This window comes from Ranitomeya variabilis, chromosome 2, assembly GCF_051348905.1.
Source record: "Ranitomeya variabilis isolate aRanVar5 chromosome 2, aRanVar5.hap1, whole genome shotgun sequence".
Classification (NCBI taxonomy): Eukaryota; Metazoa; Chordata; class Amphibia; order Anura; family Dendrobatidae; genus Ranitomeya; species Ranitomeya variabilis.
In genome coordinates this window covers 400,823,848-400,843,897 of record NC_135233.1, presented here as the reverse complement: position 1 = coordinate 400,843,897, position 20,050 = coordinate 400,823,848, and the positions used below count along the sequence as shown (strand labels likewise).

Sequence of the window (20,050 nt, the reverse complement as noted above, 5' to 3'; positions counted from 1 at the left end):
GAGTCGGGTGGGTGTGGACCCAATTTGTGGTCCGCCAGGGAGAGTCGGATTAGTGTAGACCCGCAACTTGGTCCACTGGGGAGAGTCAGGTGGCTGTGGACCTATGAAGTGGGCCGGGTGGGGGTGGACCCGCAACGTGATCCCCTGGGAGAGTCACCTGTTATACCATTTAAACTTCTTTATTTCATGTTTTACTCCAGTCACCTCCAAAGCTGTAGTCACAAATGCCTGTTTTTTTTAATACCAATCTTTCTCTGCTGTGTTCACACTTTCATCCATTCCCAAGGTGCACCTGTCCTATCATGCAGAACCTGTAGATAATCTTGGTCTTGCTGCCCTCCGCCGTCACAAGTTAATTTGGTTTATGATGCTGAGATCAGTCCACAAATCATCTCTATTCTCGTGCCCTGTACATTTTTTGAGTTGCTTCCTTTGAAAGAGCTTTCTGCCAGCACTATTGGTGCTGTAACTTTCCTCCCATCACTTCCTAACATTAATTGTATTTGCTGACAAGCATGGAGTATGTGTAAAGGATCGATAGCACAACAGAGAAATGATCGCCCAAACTTCTGCTTATTAGTGACACTAATATCCCCAGTGGATACAAAGAGAAACATGTAGAGAGGAGACGAATAGGGCAGATAGGCGAACATGGACAACCCGCGGTATCTGGCTAATGCGCTACAACAGTCCCCGTTGTCCCTGCATGTGACACTCTGTGACCGCGGAGATCAGCACTCTGCGTCATCTCTCCCTGGAGAACTATAGGATTCCCTGAGGGCTAACAAGCCACCAGATTGGCAACCTGCAGGGTTACGGGACCAGTAGGGCATCGGGGAGAGTCAGGTGGGTGTGGGTGTGACGTGTCCGGTACGGTAGTAACAATTGGTAGCAAATGAGTAGCTGCAGAATTGTGCACGCAGCTCTGGTTGTGGCTGGACTAGAAATGACGAAAGCAACAACCTGCCGAGGGTCGTTTAGCTATAAATCAGTCCGCAAAGGAAATTGGTTGATTCGGGATCAGCTGATCCAACAGAGGCCTCACTGTATAACAGATGACCCAGCAGGGGCGGCACTGAGAAGCAAAGTCCTGCAGAACTATGAACGCAGCTCTGGATGTGAATGCTTTCTAATACTACATTTTTTTTTTCCAGGTTAACGAGCTCCCCTTCCCATTTAATAGTCAGCAGCACTTTGAGAGCAGCATCCGGGCCCCAGTGGGCAACACGTGGAATACCGAGACGGCCGTCCAGAAGCTGACAGCCCCGCGAGTGATCACCAAGCGAGGACACATCATCGAACCCATCACCGAAGACATCTTTCAGAAGCACAGCGCCACCAAGAAGTCCGCCAGAGAAATGGAGACACCGAGGGAGAAACCAAACAAAACACAAAACAATAAGCAAAAAACAAGAAAAAAAAATAAGACCCTGACCGTGTGCTGACCTGCACCAGCAATAATGGTCCGAGACTGATGAGACTGAATGTGACCGCGCTGCCCCACAATGTGTGCGGGAAAGTGCTGAAGTAGCAATCGCCTCGTGTTCCTGTGTAGGAGCGAGAGGCGTCTGTACACACCGAAACTCACAGCCGTCAGAGTGACAAATGCAGGGACCCCAGGATTTCAGAGGGCCACGCGCCGTAATACTCCAGCTTCAATCTACTGTGGAGTTATTTAAGCGATTGGGAGTGTAAAATATTTCCTCTATAAAATAATAAAACCTCGTGTGACGACTGCTTCCTGCAGGAACAAATTCTGCTCTCCGGGCATTAGAAGGATCCGCGAATAATCACACAATCTCAGGGGTTTCTGCTGCCTAGATCTTGGGTGATCAACTCCGAGCAGTGGGAAAACCTGGAAACAAGGGATCTGTTCCCTGCAGCGCCAGCACAGGAAATGGAAGGTACTACTGATCACACTGAATCCAGATAATGCATGAACATTAGTGATGAGTGAATATGCTCGTTACTCGAGCATGCTCGGGGTCCTCTGAGTATTTTTTCGTGCTTGGAGTTTTTTTCTTGCCGCAGCTGAATGATTTACATCTGTTAGCCAGCATAAGTACATGTGGGGGTTGCCTGGTTGCTAGGGAATCCCCACATGTAATCAAGCTGGCTAAGAGATGTAAATCATTCAGCTGCGGCAAGGAAAACTAAATCTCCGAGCACTAAAAAATACTCGGAAGACCCCTGAGCGTGCTCTGGAAATCTCGAGTAACGAGTATATTCGCTCATCACTAATGAACATGTAAGGTCCTTCACCAGCACAGAATAGTGAGTGCAGCTCTGGGGTATAATACAGTATGTAACTCAGGATCAGTAATGCAGTCACTGTGTACATACATTACATTACTGATCCTGAGTTACCTCCTGTATTATACCCCAGAGCTGCACTCACTATTCTGCTGGTGCAGTCACTGTGTACATACATTACACCAGCAGAATAGTGAGTGCAGCTCTGGGGTATAATACAGGAGGTAACTCAGGATCAGTTAATGTAATGTATGCACACAGTGACTGCACCAGCAGAATAGTGAGTGCAGCTCTGGGGTATAATACAGGATGTAACTCATGATCAGTAATGTAATGTATGCATGCAGTGTCTGCTCCAGCAGAATGAGTGCAGCTCTGGAGTATAATATAGTGTGTAACTCCGGATCAGTAATGTAATATATGTACACAGTGACTGCACCAGCAGAATAGTGAGTGCAGCTCTGGAGTATAATACAGGAGGTAACTCAGGATCGGTAATGTAATGTATGTACACAGTTACTGCACCAGCAGAATAGTGAGTGCAGCTCTGGATTATAATACAAGATGTAACTTAGGATTATTATAGGATAAGATCTCTGCTTGTCCATGAGGATAAGAATGTAGAGCTAGGAGGACAATAAGCACAATTGGGTCTTACTCAGATTATTATTATTAAAATGTGGGCAGTTGGGCTTGGCTTGCCCAGTTGGGTTTTTTCCTTTCTCAGTTGGGTTGTGTGATCACAGGCGGCTGCGGCTTCGTGGTTGTGAGAACATCAAGTATTGGGGTGAAATCTGCGCTGCCGGCGGTGAGGAGTCAGGAATCCAGGAATGTGGTTTATTGGTAAACTCTTTTCTTGGTGTCACTTTATCAACACGAACTACGGCGATCACATTTTCACTCCACTCTTTGATGTCCATGAATGAAAACCATTTAATTTTTTTAATACCAATCATGTTGTTAGTACCTGTCCTTTCACAGCTGAGGGTTTTGTTACAATCTGGTGTGTATTCTGAGACCCAGATTTGCACATTGTAGGCTGGGTGTAGACCTTGTGTTTTCTGGACCTTGTCGTTCTCGGCCCTGAAGTTTTTCGTGCACTAGCACTTTCATTATAAATGATATAACAGTGAGCTGTACATTATTTATAGGAAGAAACGGAAGCAGCACTATCTGTGTACCTACATCCTTTATAGAGAGACATGGAGGCAGCACGATCTGTACCTACATCCTTAATAGAGAGAGATGGAGGCAGCATGATCTGTGCCTACATAATTTATAGAGAGACAGAGGCAGCACTATCTGTACCTACATCCTTTATATAGAGATGGAGGCAGTACGATCTGTGCCTACATTATAGGGAGAGACAGGGAGGCAGCACTATCTGTACCTACATCCTTAATAGAGAGGGAGGCAGCATGATCTGTGCCTACATCATTTATAGGGAGAGACAGGGAGGCAGCACTATCTGTACCTACATCCTTTATATAGAGAGATGGAGGCAGCACGATCTGTGCCTACATTTATAGGGAGAGACAGGGAGGCAGCACTATCTGTACCTACATCCTTTATATAGAGAGAGATGGAGGCAGCACGATCTGTGCCTACTTCATTTATAGGGAGAGACAGGGAGGCAGCACTATCTGTACCTACATCCTTTATATAGAGAGATGGAGGCAGCACGATCCGTGCCTACATCATTTATAGGGAGAGACAGGGAGGCAGTATTATCTGTACCTACATCCTTTATATATAGAGAGAGATGGAGGCAGCATGATCCGTGCCTACATCATTTATAGGGAGAGACAGGGAGGCAGTATTATCTGTACCTACATCCTTTATATATAGAGAGAGATGGAGGCAGCATGATCCGTGCCTACATCATTTATAGGGAGAGACAGGGAGGCAGTATTATCTGTACCTACATCCTTTATATAGAGAGATGGAGGCAGCACGATCTGTGCCTACATCATTTATAGGGAGAGGCAGGGAGGCAGCACTATCTGTACCTACATCCTTTATATAGAGAGAGATGGAGGCAGCACGATCTGTGCCTACATCATTTATAGGGAGAGACAGGGAGGCAGCACTATCTGTACCTACATCCTTTATATAGAGAGAGATGGAGGCAGCACGATCTGTGCCTACATCATTTATAGGGAGAGACAGGGAGGCAGCACTATCTGTACCTACATCCTTTATATAGAGAGATGGAGGCAGCACGATCCGTGCCTACATCATTTATAGGGAGAGACAGGGAGGCAGTATTATCTGTACCTACATCCTTTATATAGAGAGAGATGGAGGCAGCACGATCCGTGCCTACATCATTTATAGGGAGAGACAGGGAGGCAGTATTATCTGTACCTGCATCATTAACCCTGCTGTTCTGTTCGGGTCTACGCATATGACCCGAAATGAAATTTGAGACCCTGCAGATTATTTCGTACGCAGATCTGAAACTTGTGATTGACCTTGCCTCATTTGAGGGGTTTTTACTATGAGTGTTTTTTTTTTTGTTTACTTTTTGCTACACACTGATTGTTACACTTGTACTGTTTGGGTCAATATGACCCGATAACATTTTATACTGTTCAACAGGTCACTATTTCTGACGGCAAAATGTATTTGTTTAACTGTGTACTTCATCTCATTATTCATTTATTATTATTATTAACATATAATACAAATGACAAACGTTGAGGGACAACGAGTTTATGGTGATAAATGGAACAAATTAGATGTGACATGCGCACATCAGCCTGCGCATGTCCTGGAAATGATTTCACCACCTCCACTATGCGCATAAACAACGCAAACGCATGCCAAACTCATTTAAACTCATGCACACGCAGCATTTTTTTTTAGTCATGCGCAATATGATGTGGATATAAAATGCTGCGTAAACATGCGCTTTTGCATGCGTTTGCGCATGCAGCTTATACGCTGTGCTCAGAAATGCTAATGTGAACCTAGCCTGACAGGAAAGGAGTGCTATCTACCTACATTGACATTTATATAAAGAGTGAATATGACCATATATTCCAGCAGATTGCTGGCAGCCTCTGGTGCTGGTGGTACTGGGCAGCAGGCGCCCCTCACCCTCCGCGGTGTCCCTTGGCTATTTCTATAATTTTGTACCACAGAATAATCTGCGAGCTGAAAGATTAACTGCGAGAAGCCGAACTCACCGGTCACATCTACGCTGCCATAACACAGTGGTGTCACAGAGAAAACCACACTCTGCAAAGCCACAGCCAGCAGCTGGAGATCACTTTGTGTCCTGCTGACCCAGCACATCCTGCTGACCCAATGCGTCCTAATGTCTCTGGCTGATTTTCAGATGGATGCAAGAAATTAAGAAGATGACCCTAAATCTACTGTCAGATTAACGTCCCCAAGGCCAGAATTTGACAAAAGACCCTAAAATTGTAATGTAAATCAAATTTTAATATTTTTCTACTTTCTGTTTGACATGGTGCAAAGATACAGGAATAATTATCTAATTGGGAGGTGTACTGCGGTAGAAGGGATGGTGCTGCGGTAGAAAGGACGGCGCTGCGGTAGTAGGGACTGCATTGCGGTAGAGGAACTGCGCTGTGGTAGAAGGGGCTGTGCTATGGTAGAAAGGATGGGGCTGTGGTAGAAAGGACTGTAGTGGTAGAAGGGACGGCGCTCTGGTACAAGGTAAGACGCTGTGGTAGAACGGATAGTACTGTGGTAGAAAGCACTTCACTGTGGTAGAAGGGACGGGGCTGGGGTAGAAGGGATGGCATTGCGGTAGAAGGGACGGCGGTAGAAGGGACGGGGCTGAGGTAGATGGGACGGCTGTGGTAGTAGGGACGGGGCTGAGGTAGAAGGGACGGCACTGCAGTTGAAGGGGCTGCGCTATGGTAGAAGATAAGACGCTGTGGTAGAAGGGATGGAGCTGTGGTAGAAGGGACTGCGCTGAGGTAGATAGGACGGCGCTGTGGTAGAAGTGACGGCGCTGTTAGAAGGGATGGGACTGCGCTGTGTTAGAAGGGGTGGGCTGCAGTAGAAGTGACGGTGCTGTGGTAGAAGGGACGACGCTGTGGTAGAAGGGATGGGACTGCACTGCGGTAAAAGGGACGGCACTGCAGTAGAAGGGGCTGCGCTGCGGTAGAAGGTAAGATGCTGCGGTAGAAGGTAAGGCGCTGCGGTAGAAGGGACGGTGCTGTGGTAGAAGGAGCGGCACTGTGGTAGAAGGGATGGGACCGCTGCGGTAGAAGGGGGCGGGGCTGTGGTAGAAGGGACAGCGCTGTGGTAGAAGGGATGGGACTGCGCTGCGGTAGAAGGGACGACGCTGCCGTAGAAGGGACTGCGTGGCGGTAGAAGGTAAGATGCTGCGGTAGAATAGGCTGCGCAGCGGTAGAATAGGCTGCGCTGCGGCAAAATGGGCTGCGCTGAGGCAGAAGGGGTTGCGCTGCGGTAGAAGGGATGGTGCTGCGGTAGAAAGGATGGAGCTGTGGTAGAAGGAACAAAGCTGCGGTAGAAGGAACAAAGCTGCGGTAGAAGGGGCGGCACTCTAAGTATTGCAAATGTGAACTGTGTTAGTCTGGTGTATTCTGGAAATGAGCAGCATATTATCTGCGGTGGATACACCTGGAGGGAATCCTATGCAGGCATCGGTGGAGCCCCATGATTCCACCATTAGGCAGGGTAAGAGGTGATTCACTGCTGCGAGTCACTTGATCAGTCTCAGAAATTGGGCTGAATAAACCTGCCTGAAAGTGAGCCTTCCTGACTTGTTTCATGGGGTACAGGCTTTCCGGCGGTGGGTATAAAAGGGACGCAGTGCTTTTAGAACATTGGTCGATGTAGATCCATAATGTTCTGACTGGTCGTCAGCAGCCGAACCACTAGTCACCAACTTAATACATCGATCGCTTGGTCCAACTGTTCTGTGAGCAACATGAGTCGCCCCACGGGCTAGGGGTACTCGGTACCGGGTCCTGCGGTTCACGGGGATGTCACGGTGGCTGTGACCCAGTCCGTGGCCCTGGGTGCCCATGTGAAAGAGAAAGGTCTTTAAAGGGATAAAGTTTATGTTCGTGATGCCACCTGTGGTATTCGGTCAGGGTGACCAACACTGCTTTAAGGGGTCCGCTGGGGTGATGTTATGGCAGCTAGATGGTATACCTTCCCACAGGTGAAGTATATCCCCAGGGCTCCCGGTGTGTAGATGGTGAGAGGTGCAGTGAAGAACGAGGACACAGGATTGCAGTCTCTTTACCTCATAACGAGTTTAGGGGCATTGCGCCTGTCCGGCACAGGCTAGAAAATTGGCTAAATTTTCCTTTTTAAAAGTGTTTAATGCTCTAAAAGTGATCAGTTACCTTAACAGGAATGTAATAAATGAGAATACACATAATCAGGTGGAAAAAAAATGTTTAATAACCAGAAAAGTAATATGTTTCTATGTCTTGAGCATCCTCCTCACTCTCCATCTTGATCTGTATCAGACACATCTGGACATTCTTCCACATCATCTTCTGAATCAATGTCGCTTTCTTTTGCACTTGCTCAACATGAAGGGCATTTGACAAGTCAAATATTCTCTTCGCCATTTCAGAAGAAAAGCTGAAGCAAGAGAGAGAATATGTGTTAGGCCGGGGTCACACTAGACCGTAATACGGACGAGTGCTATGCGATAAAAAATCGCATAGCACTCGGCCCAATGTTAATCTATGGTGCAGCTCCCATCATCCGATATTTTCTCCACCGTATTTCGGATCCGAGGGAACTCGCAGCAGGCTGCGATTGTCAGCGTATCTCGGCCGAGACTCGCCAATGCAAGTCTATGGGTGCGAGAAAAAATCGGATTGCACACGGACCATGCGTGTGCATTGCGAGAAATACGCAGCGGTGTTCTATAGAAAAGCCGGTAATTCAATTGCCGGCTTTTCATTTCTCCTTCACAAACCCGACAGGATATGAGACATGGAATATTTCTTATTTTTAGGGACTCTATAGCGACGGGGTCTGTTCCGCAGGACTGGCGCATAGCAAATGTGGTGCCAATATTCAAAAAGGGCTCTAAAAGTGAACCTGGAAATTATAGGCCAGTAAGTCTAACCTCTACTGTTGGTAAAATATTTGAAGGGTTTCTGAAGGATGTTATTCTGGATTATCTCAATGAGAATAACTGTTTAACTCCATATCAGCATGGGTTTATGAGAAATCGCTCATGTCAAACCAATCTAATCAGTTTTTATGAAGAGGTAAGCTATAGGCTAGACCACGGTGAGTCATTGGACGTGGTATATCTCGATTTTTCCAAAGCGTTTGATACCGTGCCGCACAAGAGGTTGGTACACAAAATGAGAATGCTTGGTCTGGGGGAAAATGTGTGTAAATGGGTTAGTAACTGGCTTAGTGATAGAAAGCAGAGGGTGGTTATAAATGGTATAGTCTCTAACTGGGTCGCTGTGACCAGTGGGGTACCGCAGGGGTCGGTATTGGGACCTGTTCTCTTCAACATATTCATTAATGATCTGGTAGAAGGTTTACACAGTAAAATATTGATATTTGCAGATGATACAAAACTATGTAAAGCAGTTAATACAAGAGAAGATAGTATTCTGCTACAGATGGATCTGGATAAGTTGGAAACTTGGGCTGAAAGGTGGCAGATGAGGTTTAACAATGATAAATGTAAGGTTATACACATGGGAAGAAGGAATCAATATCACCATTACACACTGAACGGGAAACCACTGGGTAAATCTGACAGGGAGAAGGACTTGGGGATCCTAGTTAATGATAAACTTACCTGGAGCAGCCAGTGCCAGGCAGCAGCTGCCAAGGCAAACAGGATCATGGGGTGCATTAAAAGAGGTCTGGATACACATGATGAGAGCATTATACTGCCTCTGTACAAATCCCTAGTTAGACCGCACATGGAGTACTGTGTCCAGTTTTGGGCACCGGTGCTCAGGAAGGATATAATGGAACTAGAGAGAGTACAAAGGAGGGCAACAAAGTTAATAAAGGGGATGGGAGAACTACAATACCCAGATAGATTAGCGAAATTAGGATTATTTAGTCTAGAAAAAAGACGACTGAGGGGCGATCTAATAACCATGTATAAGTATATAAGGGGACAATACAAATATCTCGCTGAGGATCTGTTTATACCAAGGAAGGTGACGGGCACAAGGGGGCATTCTTTGCGTCTGGAGGAGAGAAGGTTTTTCCACCAACATAGAAGAGGATTCTTCACTGTTAGGGCAGTGAGAATCTGGAATTGCTTGCCTGAGGAGGTGGTGATGGCGAACTCAGTCGAGGGGTTCAAGAGAGGCCTGGATGTCTTCCTGGAGCAGAACAATATTGTATCATACAATTATTAGGTTCTGTAGAAGGATGTAGATCTGGGGATTTATTATGATGGAATATAGGAATATAGGCTGAACTGGATGGACAAATGTCTTTTTTCGGCCTTACTAACTATGTTACTATGTTATATCCCCTTTTTTTTTGCATATTCCACACTACTAATGTTAGTAGTGTGTATGTGCAAAATTTGGCCGCTGTAGCTGCTAAAATAAAGGGTTAAATGGCGGAAAAAATTTAACCCTTTCAAACAATTGGATTAATAATGGATAGGTGACATAATTGACGCCTCTCCATTATTAATCTGGCTTAATGTCACCTTACAATAGCACTGCAAATAGATAGGTAGCCACCACCAATATGGCGATTTCAGACGCAACTGCGCATGCGCTGTGTGTAAATTGCCACACAGACCGTGTGATTGGACCATGAGACTTCCTGGCATGGTTATGTAATTGAGACATGCGCAGTGTGCAATAGGGAACGCCGAATTCTAAATATAGCGTCCTCCATGAGCCTACTAACAACCGGTGGTGAGTGTGCAATAGTTACAGTATTAAAATAACGGATTAATTAATAATGAGGTATACACCATGATAGAGACAGTAAATAAATAAGTCAGACTACCAGATGGGGTATATGGAGTTCTAAGTTTATTGCACATAAGCACAAAGCACTTTATATAGGCACGTGCATTGTTATTAGATTAGTAATGTATACACATTTTTTAATGATTATGAAATGTAAAATGTAATTAACTTCAATGTAACACTTGTTGAAGCACCTATAAATAAGTAACAGGTATGGTTACTCACTGCTTGATAAAGGCTCAGATAGAGCTGAAACGTCGCCCGGCTATGTGGGTCGATTAAACCTACCACATGTTTCACCATGAGTATGGAGTGCTGCCTCTTTTTTGAGTCTCTCTCTCTCTCTCTCTCTCTCTATATATATATATATATATATATATATATATATATATATATATATTGTATATATGTTTTCCCGAACATTTGAGCACATAAATCCATTAGATGTCGGTTTTGCAAGTTTGCGAGAAAATCTCGGCATACGGATGCCATACGGATGTCACACGGATCATTTGATGCGAGGAAATCGCATCCTCGCACTGCACACGGATCACTGTTTTTTAAACATTTGTGCGATTCTCGGCCGTGAAAAACGGACCGTTTTTTTATACGTTAAGTGTGTCCCCGGCCTTAGGGCGCAATGTGCCTGAGAAGCACACTCTTATTTCTAACAAAACCTTCTATGACAAGTCCACAAATTTAGCACTAGCTATTCATAAAACAAGCTAAAACAAAAAAAATGGGATGAATAAAAACAGCAAATTCTAACCGTCAAAGGTGTGACGCATTCAGGGGCAATGAGCCGGAGAAGCCAAAACACTGATATCTGATCTCCTGCAGCTCCGCAGCACAAGAGGCTTCTCAGGTTTCACACAGCCTTTAAAGTTAGGAAGGTACTGGGAGGATGGTGTTTCCCAGACAAACCACTGAAAATAGAGAAATTAAGCTAAGTGAACTGCGCCTGTCAGATCAGTTGCCCCTGACGGAGGGTTAATGTTGGCTTCAGCAGCCACAGTCCAGGGCAAGAGACCACAGGGCAGGTAGGGTCCAGCCGGTTTGGAGGCAAGTTCAGAGTACCCTTGTCCAGGTGGAAAGTATAAGCCTTCCTTTGCGCTGTAGTGGTGTAGTCCCTTACTGCTAAGCTTCACATAAGGTCCTCACAGATGTTATCTCTCTCTCTCTCTGTCCCCCGGATAGGATAGGACAAAACCCGTATGACTGGTGACTTAAGCCTGTTTATAGGGTCTCTTAGATGACCCGGCTCTGTGGGGTGTCACCATGCCTCCTGGGTGTGGGTGCGGACAGGTAACGTGCAATTAGCTGTCCTGTCAGTCTCTGATGCAAGGCGTGGAGGTCCTCACAACCTCGGTGTTCCGGCTACCGGTGTTTCTGTGCCGCAGAAGGAGGCAAACTGGTCCCCTTCTGGTATCCTCTCCTGTGCTTCCTCTCCTGCACGCTCGCTGCAATCAATTCTGCTTTCAAAATGTCTCTTTCTGGGAGCTGCATCTCTGGGGGCATGCACAGCTCTGTAAACCCTCTGTCCTCCTCAGACGGATGTCTGGAACGAACTAACTTTTCCTACAGCAGTGTTCCCCAACTCCCGTCCTCAAGATCCACCAACAGGTCATGTTTTCAGGATTTCCTTAGTATTGCCCAGGTGATGGAATTGTTGCCTGTCTAGATGATGGAATTCTCACCTGGGCAATACTAAGGAAATCCTGAAAACACGACCTATTGGTTGCTCTTGAGGACCGAACTTGGGGAACACTGCCCTACAGACTACCAGTTATATATATATATATCACCTAGTAAATAGGATCAAAAGCTCCCCCTGGTGGCCTGGAGTGTGAATGTGTTGCATGTTTGTGGTACCTGGTTACAGTTATCCTTTCTTGCCTCCGAATGTAGCATCACTCTCCCTGGGAGGAAAGCAATGCCACTGTGACGACCAGGACCCCGGGGCGCCACACTCTCCCGACCCCCGTTAAATCCAGTACTCCCGGACTCAAAAAAGAGGAACAACCATACATGTTAATGCAAAAAGACATACAATTTTTTAAAATGCTATAAAATTAGTGAACAAGTTAATGCAAACTGATGCTTCCCTTTATGGGAGATAAGGACACTTGAACTTTGCAAAAACATATTTACATGGTATGCATACTTTTGGGAAAAGAAAACAATATAACAATTAACTAACTATGAAGTGCTATTACCTGCTACGGGTATACGATCTTAAGGCTTCAAAGTGCAAATCAAGCATTTTATCTTTACTCTTCTTCAAGTGCAAAACTTTCAACTAACCCCCACGAGTTTACTATATCTTCTAAATTTTATTCAAAAGTGCATCATCATAACTATCTGTCTAAATTCAAGTCTCAACTTTTTATTTTTATTTACTATATTAACTCTTTAATATACTAACTTTCTAGCATGCAACATACAATTCTAACTAGCAAGGTGCATTACTACTATCAAAGTTTCCATTTACTCTAGTTCGGTGTACTAGCTTACGAACTGCTATATAAAATGTAACGTTATCTAAAGGTACCTTCACACGAAACGACGCTGCAGCGATAGCGACAACGATGCGATCGCTGCAGCGTCGCTGTTTGATCGCTGGAGAGCTGTCACACAGACCGCTCTCCAGCGACCAACGATGCCGAGGTCCCCGGGTAACCAGGGTAAACATCGGGTTGCTAAGCGCAGGGCCGCGCTTAGTAACCCGATGTTTACCCTGGTTACCAGCGTAAAATGTAAAAAAAACAAACAGTACATACTCACCTGCGCGTCCCCCGGCGTCCGCTTCCTGCACTGACTGACTGAGCGCCGGCAGTAGCAGGGCACAGCGGTGACGTCACCGCTGTGCTGTGCTTTCACTTTCACTTTGCGGCGCTCAGTCAGTGTGGGAAGCAGACGGCGGGGGATGCGAATGTAAGTATGTACTGTTTGTTTTTTTTACATTTTACACTGGTAACCAGGGTAAACATCGGGTTACTAAGCGCGGCCCTGCGCTTAGTAACCCGATGTTTACCCTGGTTACCAGTGTAAAATATCGCTGGTATCGTTGCTTTTGCTGTCAAACACAACGATACACGGCGATCGGACGACCAAATAAAGTTCTGAACTTTATTCAGCGACCAGCGACATCACAGCAGGATCCTGATCGCTGCTGCGTGTCAAACTAAACGATATTGCTAGCCAGGACGCTGCAACATCACGGATCGCTAGCGATATCGTTACAAAGTCGTTTCGTGTGAAGGTACCTTAACTTTCAAACATTATCACTTTAAGAAAGTGCAACAAGTAAACATTCCCTTTAAGGGCTCAGACAGTATTCAAGTCTTTCACTGAGGTAGTGCAATTAATATTCAAGTCAATCATTAACTCTAAAACAGCAGCAACAATGCGAGGGACCCGTCATTAACCCCCAACGTTGGTCTTTGGTGGGCTATAAGGCTTATATCCAGACCTGGAATCCTGCCAAGCGGGTTTTTCTTCAGGTCTCTGGAAAACAAAGCAGTTCTCACAACAATGTTAGTCTTTTTAAAACTTCTTTGTAAAACCAGTAGGAAGCACCTTTAAGAAGGTGCAAACTATTTACACGACAGTTTGTGGATCATTCACTGTCCATGATTCAAATGTCTTTGAAGCAGAACAAAACTCTTGAAATAAACGAACGTTGTAAACAGAGGATCCCTTTAAATGGGACCCCTTTAAGAAGAAGCCCTGGTCAGGTTTATTGAACCTTTAAAGGTGGCAGTCATTTTTAAACTGGTAGAAACAATGAACAAACTTTTAACTATTTACAGTCATATTCCTTTTCTCATTTACTTTCTCTTATGCTTGCTGGGCCAGGCTTTGCTGTTTCTCCATATCAGAGTTCTGGTCCCAGGGAACATTGTAATGGCCCCAACCAGGTCGGGGGTCTGATGGTACTGAGAGCTGGCCCACCAGTGACTCGTCGGTCTGCAGCGTGGTACAGTCAGGGGCTGCGGTAAGATCAGTCACTGGAGCGGGGTTAGTAGCTGGGGCTGGAGCAGGGTTGGTCACCGGCGCAGGGTCGTTCCTCATACCTGCTTCAGACACGGTCCCTCCGGTGCCGATCTGCTCCTCTGCTGGGGTCAGGATCACTTGTTGCGGTGCTTGGTCAACGGGCTGCAGGGCCTTGTCATCTCTGTTTGCAGCATCTCGATTTCCGGCGGTGTCTTACTTTCTGGCTCCGTCGGGGTTGTGAGCGCTGGTGGTAAGTTTTGTCGCTGTGCGGTCGTCATCTTTTTAGTCAGGGACTCCTTCCGTGCGGTCACCGCTGTCATCTGGGTCTGCAGGAGTCGTCGGGTCAGCTCCTTCATCTCTCTCCGCAGGAGGTCCGGGCTCATCGTCGGTGACAGGTGCAGTTCTTGCAGGTCCCGGCTGGGAGAGTTCTCTTACTCCATCCCACGCTCCGGGGTCCGCTCACCTCCCTCTGCCATCTTGATTCCCGGTTCTCCCTCCTTCTTCACATCACAGTGCTGGCAGAGGGCGAACATGATCTTCGCGCCGCTCTGCTGGACCCACCCATGATGGCACGCCCTTTTCCGGCGCTCCTTGTGGCGCTGTAATTGCGGCGGTTTTGGCGGCAATTTTTCTCGGTATTTTACAGCAAACAGTCTCTCAATAAAGCACAATTCAGGCACAATCTTTTAGGCGCACATGACCCAATTCGCTGGGTCCGTCCTGTTCATGATGCCAAGATAAGTCGCCACACGGGCTAGGGGGTACTCTGTACCAGGTCCTGCGGTTCACAGGGGGATGTCACGGTGGCTGTGACCCGGTCCGTGGCCCCGGGCACCCATGTAAAAGGGATAGGTCACTAAAGGGATAAAGTTTGTTTGTGACGCCACCTGTGGTATTCGGTCAGGGTGACGATGCTGCTTTAAGGGGTCCGCTGGGGTGATGTTATGGCAGCTAGATGGTATACCTTCCCACAGGTGAAGTATATTCCCGGTGTGTAGATGGTGGTATGGTGAGAGGTGCAGAGAAGAATGAGGACACAGGATTGCAGTCTCTACCTTGTTTACTGTTGGTTTCAGCAGGCACAGTCCAGGGCACCAGACTACAGGGCAGGTAGGGTCCGGCCGGTTCGGAGGCAAGTCCAGAGTCCCCTTATCCAGGTGGAAAGTAGAAGTCTTCCTTTGCGCTGTAGTGGTGTAGTCCCTTACTGCTAGAAGCTTCACATAAGGTCCTCACAGATGTTCTCTCTCTCTCTCTCTGTCCCCCGGATAGGATAGGACAAAACCCATATGACAGGTGACTTAAGCCTGTTTATAGGGTCTCTTAGATGATTTGGCTCTGCGGGGTGTCACCGTGCCTCCTGGGTGTGGGTGCGGACAGGTAACGTGCAATTAACTGTCCTGGCGGTCTCTGATGCAAAGTGTGGAGGTCCTCACAACCTCGGTGTTCTGGCTATTGGTGTTTCTGCGCCTCAGAAGGAGGCAGCCTGCTCGGGGCTGGTCCCCTTCTGGTATCCTCCTGTGCTTCCTCTCCTGCACGCTCGCTGCAATCAATTCTGCTTTCAAAATGTCTCTTTCCGGGAGCTGCAGCTCTGGGGGCATGCACAGCTCCGTAAACCCTCTGTCCTCAGATGGATCTCTGGAACTAATGAACTTTCCCTACAGACTACGTTATATATATGGGGAGTCACCTAGTAAATAGGAGCAGAAGCTCCCCCTGGTGGCCTGGAGTGTGAATGTGTTGCATGTTTGTGGTACCTGGTTACAGTTATCCTTTCTTGCCTCTGAACGTAGCATCACTCTCCCCGGGAGGAAAGCAATGCCCAGGACCCTGGGGCGCCACAAACACACAAGAGAGCGTGACCCCGAGGGTGACAGCAGCCCAGAAGAGTGATAGCATGCCCACAAATGTGACAGTGTGCCCACAAGGGTGATGGCATGCCCACAAGTGTGAGCATAGCCCCAAAAGGGGATAGCAGCCCAGAAGCATGACCATGTACTCATAAAAGCGATAGCATGCTCACAATGGAGAGAGCAGCACAGGAAGGTGAGAGCTGCTTCCAATCTGGGGCCCAGAACCCTGTGGAGCATTGTTTGCACCTTAAAGTGTCTGCGACATTCCAGCGCGGTGTAGTGCCCATCCGATAGCAGTTAAAGCTGTGGCATGGATGAGTGGGCCACGGGGATCACCTGATTACTTGCATGTTAGGCTAGTTTCACATTTGCATCTGTGCGCAGCTTATCATCCTCAAATGCATGCAAAAACGCAGTGTTTTTATCTGCATCAGCTTACGCATGACGGCAAAAACGCACCGTTTGCATGCATTTTTGCCTGCGTTTGCATTTTTTATGCACATGTGGAGCGCCCCCGTAGGGCAGTGGGGTACTCGGTACCAGGCCCTTCGGTTCTCAAGGGGGATGTCACGGTGGCTGACCCGGTCCATGGCCCTAGGGACGTCCGTTGTAAATGGGGAAAGGTCTTTAAAGGGATAATGTTCGTGACGCCACCTGTGGTATTCGGTCAGGGTGACCGACGCTGCTGTGAGGGGTCTGCTGGAGTGAGGTTATGGCAGCTAGATGGTGTACCTTCCCACAGGTGAAGTGTATCCCCAGGGCTTCCCAGTGTGTGGATGGTGAATGATGTTAGGCGCAGTGAAGAACGAGGACACAAGGTTGCAGTCTCTTTACCTTTACTGAAGGCTTCAGCGTCCACAGTCCAGAGCACCAGATCACAGGGCAGGCAGAGTCCGGCCGGTCTGAAGGCAAATCCAGAGTCCCCTTATCCAGGTGGAAATCAGTAGCCTTCCTACTATCGCCTGGATGTTGTAGTACCTTACTGCTGAGCCTCTCATAAGGTCTTTGGAGCAAGGCATGGAGATGATTGCTCCCTCGGTGTTTCGGCTACCAGATCCTGCGCCTCAGAAAGGAGGCAGCCTTTTGCAGGGCAGAACTCCTTCTGGTTTCCTCTCCTTGTGCTATGACTTCGTTTCTCACCCTCCGCAATACAATTCTCTTTCGTGTCCTTTCTTAGGATGCTGCCGCACGTGGGGCAGGCGCAGCTCCGTGGCCCTCTGGCTAGGCCTCTGACAAGATCCCACCCCTGTCAGGGACCTCTCTGTCTGCAGCTCCTAGATGTTCCTCCTTCCCCTCTGGCTGCCTGACAGGTGCTGCCTGGGTGAAGCCCAGTCAGCTTCTGCCTAACTTCCTATCCAGACCACCAGTTTTACCTAATTGTGAAGAGTGCCCTAATAGATAGGAGCATAGCTCCCCCTGGTGGACTGGAGTGTGAAGTGTGTTGTGCTGCTTGTGATACCTGGTAAAGAGATCTCCTTTATTACCTTCAGACGTAACATCACTCCCCCTGGTGGAAGAATGCCATTACTGCAACGACCAGGACCCTGGGGCGCTGCACATGCATTTGATATTTCCCGGACGGTGTGTCTAAATCAGTTCCTGGACATGTGCAGTCCAAAGTACGCAAGCGCATCAAACGTTCCCAGAGACAGTAATGCGTATTTTTAACACTCATCCGCATGCGCATATTTGATGGAAATTTGCAGCCTCAAAAATGCCAACATGGTTCGTTAGCCGCACCCCGCCGCACACTGCGAAAAAACGCATGCACCTGCGTCTACAATGTTAAAGATAGGAAATCAAGGCGCATGCGGATGTATGTGTCAGAAATGCTGCGGACACAACCACAAATGTGAAACCAGCGTAAGTCTTAGAATTTAGCGGTCTGCAATGTTGGATTTGGGGAAATATTGGGAACAATTGGATGGTGATGGATGCATGAAAAGCTGCTTGGTGCAATCTTGTGGATGTCTTGAGGTTGAAATGCAATAAACTCCTCCTGGTACTTCTCACAGCTGAGGTTTGCTACAGTTACATCCATTCTTGACATGTTAGATAGACATCATTACTAGTGTTGCGCAAAAATACTCGCAGGACCAGAAGTCACTTTAGTAGTCTGGCCCTTGGACCAGAGCCCTGGGAACCTCCCCCGGCTTCAGTACTGATCACTGGGCCCTTGTGAGGTCATGTCACGCTGCAATGATGACGTGCCGGTCTTATCGGGGATGCTGGCAGATAGGAGAGCAGGGCTCAGGTCCGGGGGCCACGGACCACCCATGTGGCTGCTAGAACACTCAACTGTAATCCACACAAATGTTGCTTTTCTCCTGATTGTTTGGTACAATGTATCAGTGCAGGTAAAATGTATCAGTCTGGAGCTCAGTCTACTCAATTTACGAAGTATAGCGTCCACACTGCAACCATTGTAACAAACCCTCAGCTGTGATACTAGGTAAGGACAGAATTGCAGCCTCTTGATGTAAAGAACTTCCATTTACTGACAGCAAGCAGAGATTTTGAAAACAAAGTGTGTGAGAAAGTTCCAGACCGTTTCTTGCTACAAAGAATAAACCTTATTTCTGACCCCTGTGAGCTGAATGTGGACTTCAGCCTCCTGGTGACGGATCTTTAGCTGCTGATGTCTTGGGGTGGGATCACGGTTGTGAGAAATACTAAGATGCGGCTGTCGTCATCGCACAATTCCTGCAGTTTGGTCGGGTGAGCTGTTGCAGGGCGCGAGGTGCTGGACGCCTGCACGGTGCATGCGGCGACGTCTGGCTGCGGTAATTACACGCCGCACACATTACCCTGAGAAGACGTTTTCTTCCTTGTGTGATATTGATCGCTGTCTCTTTGGACTTCATCTTTCCGTCCGTCACAGCGCGGGGTGAAAGGTCCTTTCATTAGAGAGATTTGCCGCTGACTCAATTAGCGCCTTTATTTTGATTTTTTTCCCTTTTCTTTTTTGCTTTCCTTTCATGTCTTCTGCTCACAGTTGGGTTTCTCCGCTTTATCCTGGCGTATCGGTTCTGCATCGTGATGAGTTCTCACACAAACAAACCCTGAAATCCAATGTGTAATCCGTACACCCCAGAGAGGTGCAGGGGTCACTTTACGGTACGGGCCGTGACCTCGGGGCCAGGGGCAAGTTGCAGAGGGGAATTGAAGGGATTGCCCATTGCTGGAAAGCTTCGATTGCAGCGCTCATGCTCGGCTGCAGTCCCAGGAGACGGCCTGTGGATGGCACTGTTGCTCTGTGGTGAAGCCCTGCAAGAGGCAAATGTGAAAATCCTGCAAATAGAAGTGATTGGAATAAAGACAGAAATCTGTGGTTATACAAGTGTCCATAATTCTGCATCCTGCCTGAAAACACCATCTTCATTTCTCCAAACACAGAAGAATATATCGCTATTGTGAGGCTACAAGAAGCATCACGGTGTCCAATAATTCGACCCCCGGCCTCCCCGGGCAGATATATTGCATCCACGTCCACATGTGCAATATATTATAAATAGGTGACATCCTAATCATAGAGGGACACGAAACAATGTAACGCATGTAGGTCAGTGGGATCTGCTGCTACAATCCGTACCTGCGCTTTCCTCGCTATCGGCCACGCTTCAGGTGTAAGGGAGGACTGTGGCCTTATGAGGGCGCTGCATCAGCCCCCGTAATGTGCAGAATATTTCTATGTGAGGTGGGTGTGAAGGGACAATTCTATCCTTGCCATTATTATGTCTCACCTGGTGCGGTGGATCCTTGGAGCCCTTGGGCTGGATGAGCAGCAGCTTCTCAGCAAAGACTGATGGCGTTGGTGCAGCAGAGAATGATGGCGTTGGTGCAGCAGAGATTGGTTTGGTGGCGTTGGTGCAGCAGAGACTAGTGGCGGTGGTGCAGCAGAGACTGGGGGCGTTGGTGCAGCAGAGAATGATGATTTTAGTGCAGCAGAGACTGATGGCATTGTTGCAGCAGAGACTGGTGGCGTCGGTGCAGCAGAGACTGGTGGCG

The 20,050-nt window shown here is 47.5% G+C and overlaps 1 protein-coding gene across 1 annotated transcript in view; it reads left to right on the top strand.

The window, feature by feature from the left end:
• The window catches only part of UTP14A (UTP14A small subunit processome component), a 36,294-nt gene extending 34,568 nt beyond the window's left edge, over positions 1-1,726 (top strand). The window contains exon 15 of the mRNA XM_077286508.1: positions 1,155-1,726. Within this exon, the coding sequence (XP_077142623.1) occupies positions 1,155-1,445 (291 nt within the window). The 3' untranslated portion in view covers positions 1,446-1,726. The remainder of the gene's footprint in view (positions 1-1,154) is intronic.
• Positions 1,727-20,050: the final 18,324 nt, after the last annotated feature.